This window comes from Ursus arctos, unplaced genomic scaffold, assembly GCF_023065955.2.
Source record: "Ursus arctos isolate Adak ecotype North America unplaced genomic scaffold, UrsArc2.0 scaffold_25, whole genome shotgun sequence".
In the NCBI taxonomy this organism is placed as follows: Eukaryota; Metazoa; Chordata; class Mammalia; order Carnivora; family Ursidae; genus Ursus; species Ursus arctos.
Window position 1 is genome coordinate 184,826 of NW_026622930.1, and position 8,686 is coordinate 193,511.

General features: G+C 41.4%; 1 gene segment (V, D, J or C); it reads left to right on the forward strand.

Annotated features, from left to right (window-relative positions):
- Nucleotides 1–221: 221 nt before the first annotated feature.
- On the forward strand, nucleotides 222–6,972 carry LOC125282251 (immunoglobulin heavy variable 3-30-like). The segment is given in 3 exon segments: nucleotides 222–291; nucleotides 395–697; nucleotides 6,575–6,972. Coding segments are annotated over 3 exon segments (441 nt in total).
- The last annotated feature ends 1,714 nt before the right edge of the window (nucleotides 6,973–8,686 follow it).

Consider the following 8,686-nt stretch of genomic DNA (forward strand, 5'->3'; position numbering starts at 1 on the left):
TCATATTTAAAAAAAAGAAGTGGTCAATACCACCAAAACAAAGGCAGTCACATCTGTTCTGGTTACTGACCTCTATGTCAGCATAGATCCCAAGCTGAATATATAGTCAGAGGTCATGCAAATAGGGCCCTCCCTCTGCTGATTAAAACAGCCCAACCCTGACTCTGCAGATGGGAGAGGAGCCCCAGCCCCAGGGTTTCCAGGTGTTCTAACCAGTAATCAGGACAGAACACAGATAGCTCACCATGGAGTTGGTGCTCGGCTGGGTTTTCCTTGTTGCTCTTTTAAAAGGTAATTCATGCTGAATAAGAGACATGGTGTATCTGAGCGGATCTGAGGGAGACAAACACTGGGTGTGTGACAGTTTCCTGACGAGGATGTCTTGTGTCTGCAGGTGTCCAGTGTGAGGTGCAGCTGGTGGAGTCTGGGGGAGACCTGGTGAAGCCTGGGGGGTCCCTGAGACTCTCCTGTGCAGCCTCTGGATTCACCTTCAGTAGCTATGGCATGAGCTGGGTCTGCCAGGCTCCAGGGAAGGGGCTGCAGTGGGTCGCAGTTATTAGCTATGATGGAAGTAGCACAAGCTACACAGGCTCTGTGAAGGGCCGATTCACCATCTCCAGAGACAACGGCAAGAACACGCTGTACCTGCAGATGAACAGCCTCAGAGCTGATGACACAGCCGTGTATTACTGTGCGAGTGACACAGCGAGGGGACATCAGTGTGAGCCCAGACACAAACCTCATTGTAGAATAGGATCTGGACCAGCAGGGGGTGCACACTAGTCACCAGTTCTGTCCTTAAGCCCCAGGAGGAGCTGCAGATGGAGGTTGTGTGCAGGCTTCCCGTCAGGTTCTGGGGCTTCCTCTCCATAGGGCGGTTTCCCCCAGGGGCCCTCTCCTCAGACGTGATTCTTACCTCTTCACTCTCTGACATAGAAAATTATATTTTTATTTCTTTATTTTTTATTATAATAATATTTTTTATTATATTATGTTAGTCACCATACGGTACATCCCTGGTTTTTGATGTAAAGTTCCATGGTTCATTAGTTGCGTGTAACACCCAGTGCACCATGCACCATGTGCCCTCCTTACTACCCATCACCAGCCTATCCCATTCCCCCACCCCCCTCCCCTCTGAAGCCCCCACTTTGTTTCTCAGAAAATATTTTAATGTGAAAATGGCTATTGTAAAAACCACAAAATACAGAGTCATTCACATTGTTTATTCCTGTCCCTAAATCCCAATAAATTACAAATATCCTGATTCTCATCAGCTGAAATTTTACAGGAATCCCAGCTGAACTCACTGTGAATCACAGGACCACCCAGCTCAACATGCAAGCTTTCCAGAGCAGCATTAAGTGTGTGCTGGACATGAGGCTACAGAGGCATCGACAATCCAAAGCAAGAGATGAAAGAGTCTTGGTGGGGGTCACTGTCTTAAACCATGCTCACACCATCAATGTCAGTGACACAATGGGAAAGCAGTAGACACCTTCCTGGTGTTGTGTGGATGTGGAGTCTTCAAACCTCACACACACACACACACACACACACACACACGCACACACACACACAGAATCACTACACAAGAGAATAAAACAGTTATCACTTCACCTAATTTCTCTAGGAAATGTGGTCCTAACACAGAAATATACAGCACAGAGGAAGACCTCAGGAAGGAAGAAAAATCTGAGATAAACAACCTAACCAAAGTACAACTACTGAACCCTAAATACAGCAGAAGGAAGGAAACAGTAAAGATTGGAGCAGAAATAAATAGAAATTAATGTTATAAAAACTAAAAAAACAACAGAACAGATAAAAAAAAACAAGTTCAAGCATTGTTAAAATGTCTATCCTGCTAAGAACAATTTACACATTCAATGCCATCCCTATTAAAATATGATTGGCATTTTTCAAAGCGCTGAAACAAACAATCCTGAAATTTGTAAAGAACCAGGAAAGACCTTGAATTGACAAGTGAATGACAAAAAAGAAAACCAAAGCTGGTAGCATCACGTTGCTGGATTTCAAGCTATATTACAAAGCTGTGATCACCAAGACAGCATGGTACTGGCACAAAAGCAGACACATAGACCAATGGACCAGAATAGAGACCCCAGATATGGACCCTCAACTACAGTCAACCAATCTCTGACAAATCAGGAAAAAAATCCAATGGAAAAAAGACAGTCTCTTCAATAAATGATACTGGAAAAACTGGATAAACATATATAGAAGAGTGAAACTGGACCATTCCCTTAACCATACACAAAGATAAACTCCAAATGGATGAAAACGTAAATGTGAGACAGGAATCCATCAAAATTGTAGAGGAGAATATAGGCAGTAACCTCTCCGACATCGGCCACAGAAACTCCTTTCAAGACATGTCTCCAAAGGCAAGGGAAACAAAAGCAAAAATGAACTTTTGGGACTTCATCAAGATACAAAGCTTCTGCACAACAAAGGAAACAGTCAACAAAACAAAGAGGCAGCCCACAGAATGGGAGAAGATATTTGCAAATGACACTACAGATAAAGGGCTGGTATCCAAGACCTATAAAGAACTTCTCAAGCTCCACACCAAAAACCACACAGTCTAGTCAAAAATGGGCACAAGACATGAATAGACACTTCTCCAAAGACGACATATGAATGGCTAACAGACACATGAAAATACGTTCAACATCATTAACCATCAGGGAAATTCAAATCAAAACCACATTGAGATACCACCTTACACCAGTTAGAAAGGCAAAAATTGACAAGGCAAGAAACAACAAATGTTGGAGAGGATGTGGAGGAAGGGGAAACCTCTTATACTGTTGGGAGGAATGCAAGTTGGTACAGCCACTTTGGAAAACGGCGTGGAGGTTCCTCAAAAAGTTAAAAATAGATCTACGCTATGACCCAGCAATTCACTAGTGGGTATTTACACAAAGATACATACGTAGTGAAGAGAAGGGCCATATGCACACCAATGTTCATAGCAGCATTGTCCAAAAAGGTAAATTGTGGAAGGAGCTGAGATGCTTTTCAACGGATGAATGGATAAAGAAGAAGTGGTCCATATAATCAATGGAATATTACTCAGCCATCAGAAAGGATGATTACCCAACATTTGCATGGATATGGATGGAACTCTAAGTGATTATACTAAGTGAACTAAGTCAAGCAGAGAAAGACAATTATCATATGGTTTTATTTATTCGTGGAACATAAGCAATAGCAGGAAAGACACTAGGAGAAGGAAGGGAAAAATGAAGAGGGGGAAAGAGAAGGGGAGACGAACCATGAGAGACTAAGGACTCTAGGAAACAATCTGAAGGTTTTAGAGGGGAAGGGGGTGGGGGGATGGGCTAGCTTGGTGAAGGGTATTAAGGAGGGCACATATTGCATGGAGCATTGGGTGTTATATGCAAACAATGAATCATGGAACATTACATCAAAAACTAAGGATGGACTGTATGGTAACTAAAATAACATAATAAAAATTAAAAAAAAAACTGGAAACCACAAAAACCTCTGTCAGTGCTGTGCTGTATTCACACAGTGGAATACTACTTAGCAATACAGAGGAATGAACTATTGAGGCACACAAAAAATGGATGAATTTTAGATGTGTTAGTTAAGTGAAAATACCTTGTCTCAAAAGGTTAACATAGGATTTTCTGTGTATGACATTCTGGAAAAGGAAAAACCATACACAGAGAGAACAGATCACTTATTGCCAGGAGTTAGGCTTGGGAGTTTGAATACAAAGGGTTATCCACAAGGGAATTCTTTCCTTGGTTGGAATTATTCTATATTCTATCTGTATTGATGGTTATAACAATGCATGCATGTTTAAAATCTCATAGAAATGTACAAGAAAAAAAGCTACTTTTACTGTCTGCAATTAAAAATTTATTTATTTTTTTATAATGATTTTTTATTATAATGTTAGTCACCATACAGTACATCCCCGGTTTCCGATGTAAGGCTCAATGATTCATTAGTTGTGTATAACAACCAGTGCACCATGCAATATATGCCCTCCTTACTACCCATCACCCGTCTATCCCATTCCCCCACCCCCTCCCCTCTGTAGCCCTCAGTTTGTTTCTCATAGTCCATAGTCTCTCATGTTTCATTCCCCCTTCTGATTACCCCCCTTTCTTTATCCCTTTCTTCCCCTACTGATCATTCTAGTTCTTATGTTCCATAGATGAGAGAAATCATATGATAGTTGTCTTTCTCTGCTTGACTTATTTCACTTAGCATTATCTCCTCCAGTGCTGTCCATGTTGTAGCAAATGTTGAGAACTCGTTCTTTCTGATAGCTGAGTAATATTCCATTGTATATATGGACCACAACTTCTTAATCCAGTCATCTGTTGAAGGGCATCTCGGCTCCTTCCACGATTTACCTATTGTGGACATTGCTGCTATGAACATTGGGGTGCATATGGCCCTCCTCTTCACTACGTCTATATCTTTGGGGTAATCACCCAGTAGTGCAATGGCTGGATCATAGGGTAGCTCAATTTTTAACTTTTTAAGGGACCTCCACACTGTTTTCCAGAGTGGCTGTACCAACTTGCATTCCCACCAACAATGTAGGAGGGATCCCCTTTCTCCACATCCTCTCCAACAATTGTTGTTTCTTGCCTTGTCTATTTTTGCCATTCTAACTGGCGTAAGGTGGTATCTCAGTGTGGTTTTGATTTGAATTTCCTTGATGGCTAATGATTTTGAACATTTTCTCATGTGTCTGTTAGCCATTTGTATGCCTTCATTGGAAAAGTGTCTGTTCATATCTTCTGCCCATTTTTTGATTTGTTTATTTGTTTCTCGTGTATTGAGTTTGAGAAGTTCTTTTTAGATCCTGGATACCAGTCCTTTATCTGTAGTGTCATTTGCAAAATATTCTCCCATTCCGTGGGCTGCCTCTTAGTTTTTCTGACTGTTTCCTTGGCTGTGCAGAAACTTTTTTTTTATTTTAATGATTTTTTTATTATATTATGTTAGTCACCATACAGTACATCCCCGGTTTCCGATGTAAGGCTCGATGATTCATTAGTTGTGTATAATACCCAGTGCACCATGCAATACGTGCCCTCCTTACTACCCATCACCAGTCTATCCCATTCCCCATCCACCTCCCCTCTGAAGTCCTCAGTTTGTTTCTCATAGTCCATAGTCTCTCATGTTTCATTCCCCCTTCTGATTACCCCCCCTTTCTTTATCCCTTTCTTCCCCTACTGATCATCCTAGTTCTTATGTTCCATAGATGAGAGAAATCATATGATAGTTGTCTTTCTCTGCTTGACTTATTTCACATAGCATTATCTCCTCCAGTGCCGTCCATTTTGTAGCAAATGTTGAGAACTCGTTCTTTCTGATAGCTGAGTAATATTCCATTGCATATGGACCACAACTTCTTTTTTTTATATTTTATTTATTTATTTGACAGAGATAGAGACAGCCAGTGAGAGAGGGAACACAAGCAGGGGGAGTGGCAGAGGAAGAAGCAGGCTCATAGCAGAGGAGCCTGATGTGGGGCTCGACCCAGGACCCTGAGATCACGCCCTGAGCCGAAGGCAGACGCTTAACCGCTGTGCCACCCAGGCGCCCCTGGACCACAACTTCTTAATCCAGTCATCTGTTGAAGGGCATCTCGGCCCCTTCCACGATTTAGCTATTGTGGATATTGCTGCTATGAACATTGGGGTGCATATGGCCCTTCTCTTCACTACGTCTGTATCTTTGGGGTAAATTCCCAGTAGTGCAATGGCTGGATCATAGGGTAGCTCAATTTTTAACTTTTTAAGGGACCTCCACACTGTTTTCCAGAGTGGCTGTACCAACTTGCATTCCCACCAACAATGTAGGAGGGATCCCCTTTCTCCACATCCTCTCCAACAATTGTTGTTTCTTGCCTTGTCTATTTTTGCCATTCTAACTGGCGTAAGGTGGTATCTCAGTGTGGTTTTGATTTGAATTTCCTTGATGGCTAATGATTTTGAACATTTTCTCATGTGTCTGTTAGCCATTTGTATGTCTTCATTGGAAAAGTGTCTGTTCATATCTTCTGCCCATTTTTTGATTTGTTTATTTGTTTCTCGTGTATTGAGTTTGAGAAGTTCTTTGTAGATCTTGGATACCAGTCCTTTATCTGTAGTGTCATTTGCAAAATATTCTCCCATTCCGTGGGCTGCCTCTTAGTTTTTCTGACTGTTTCCTTGGCTGTGCAGAAACTTTTAATCTTGATGAAGTCCCATAAATTCATTTTATCTTTTGTATCTCTTGCCTTTGGGGATGTATCATGAAAAAGGTTGCTTTGGCCGATGTCGTAGAGGTTGTGGCCTATGTTCTCCTCTAGAGTTTTGATGGATTCCTGTCTCACATCGAGGTCTTTCATCCATTTGGAGTTTATTTTTGTGTATGGTGTGAGATAGTGGTCAAGTTTCATTCTTTTGCATGGAGCTGTCCAATTTTCCCAGCACCATTTATTGAAGACTGTCTTTTTCCCACCAGATGTTTTTTCCTGCTTTATCAAATATTAGTTGCCCAAAGAGCTGAGGGTCCATTTCTGGGCTCTCTATTCTGTTCCATTGGTCTATGTGTCTGTTTTTGTGCCAGTACCATGCTGTCTTTGTGATCACAGCTTTGTAGTACAGCTCGAAATCCGGCATTGTGATGCCCCCAGCTTTGTTTTTCCTTTTCAACAGTTCCTTGGAGATTCGGGGTCTTTTCTGGTTCCATACAAATTTAAGGACTATTTGTTCCAGTTCTTTGAAAAACGTTCTCAGTATTTTGATCGGGATAGCATTGAAAGTGTAGATTGCTCTGGGTAGCATGGACATTTTAACTATGTTAATTCTTCCGATCCATGAGCATGGAATATCTTTCCATCTTTTTATGTCTTCCTCAATGTCTTTTAAGAGTGATTTATAGTTTCTAGAATAAAGGTCCTTTACGTCTCTGGTTAAGTTAATTCCAAGGTAACGTATGGTTTTTGGTGCTATTGTAAATGGGATGGATTCCCTAATTTCTCTTTCTTCGTTCTCGTTATTCGTGTACAGAAATGCAACTGATTTCTGAGCATTGATTTTGTATCCCGCCACGTTACTGAATTGCTCTATAACTTCGAAAGTTTGGGAGTGGCTTCTTTTGGGTTTTCCATATAGAGTATCATGTCATCTGCGAAGAGAGACATTTTGACTTCTTCTTTGCTGATTTGAATACCTTTGATCCCTTTTTGTTGTCTGATTGCTGTTGCAAGGACTTCTGGTACTATGTAGAATAATAGTGGCGAGAGTGGGCATCCTTGTTGAGTTCCTGATCTTAAGGGAAAGGCTTCCAGCTTTTCCCCATTGAGAATAATATTTGCAGTAGGCAATTAAAAATTTAAAGAGAGAGAACCATTTACCATGCCAACAGAACTCAAAAGAAAGCTGGGGTAGCAATTCTCAGACAAATTAGATTTTAAACCAAAGACTGTATTAAGAGATATAGAGGGACACTATATCATATTGAAAGGCTTTACCCACTACAGAACTCTCAAAGAAACTGGGGAAGACTAAGAGATGGAAAAATATTCTCTGCACATGAATTGCAATAATAAACATCGGCAAAATGTCTATGCTGCCCAGAGCAATTTACACTTTCAAAGCAATCCCTATCAATATACCATCAACATTTTTCACAGAGCTGGAACAAACAATCCTAAAATTTGTATGGAACCTGGAAAGAACCCCGAATCACCAGGGGAATGTTGAAAAAGAAAACCAAACCTGGGGGCATCACAATGCCTGACTTCAAGCAATAACACAAAGATGTGACGATTAAGTCAGTATGGAATGGACAAAAAAACAGATACAAAGATCACTAGAAAACAATAGAGACCCCAGAATTGGACGCTCAACACTAATGGCAAACTAATCTTTGACAAAGCAGGAAAGAACATCCAATGGAAAAAAGACATTCTCTTCAATAAATGGTGCTTGGAAAGCTGGACAGCCACAGTTAGAAAAATGAAACTGGACCATTCTTTTACACCATGTATAAAGAGAAAATCAAAAGGGATGAAAACCTAAATGTGAGGTAGAGCCATCAAAATCCTAGAGCAGAACATATTCAATAACCTGTTTGACATTGGTCAGAGCAACTTCTTTCAAGACGTGTCTTTAAAGGCACAGAAAACAAAAGCAAAAATAAACTATTGGGACTTAATCATCATAAAAAGCTTCCGCACAGCAAAGGAAACAGGCAACAAAACTAAGAGACAATCCACAGAAGGGGAGAAGATATTTGCAAATTACACTCAGATAAAGGGCTAATAGCCAAGATCTACAAAGAACTTATCAAACTCAACACCCAGAAAACAAATAATCCAGTCACGAAATGGGCAGAAGGATGTGGAGAAAGGGAAGCCCTCTTGTATTGCTCCTGGGAATGCACACTGGTGCAGGCCCTCTGGAACAATATGTCTATGCACATCCCAGAGCTCAGGACACCTGGGAAATGAGACACTCAGGCCACCAGTTACGGGAAGCAGCAAGCCCTGGAGGACAGGAGGAACCTGGTTACTTGGAGCCCTCAGGACCCTCTGAACACAGGTCCCAGCCCCAGATGCAGGTGCGGAGAGAGCCTGGGACGTGAGGGGTTTCCTGTAGGGCTCTGCAGTTTCTGT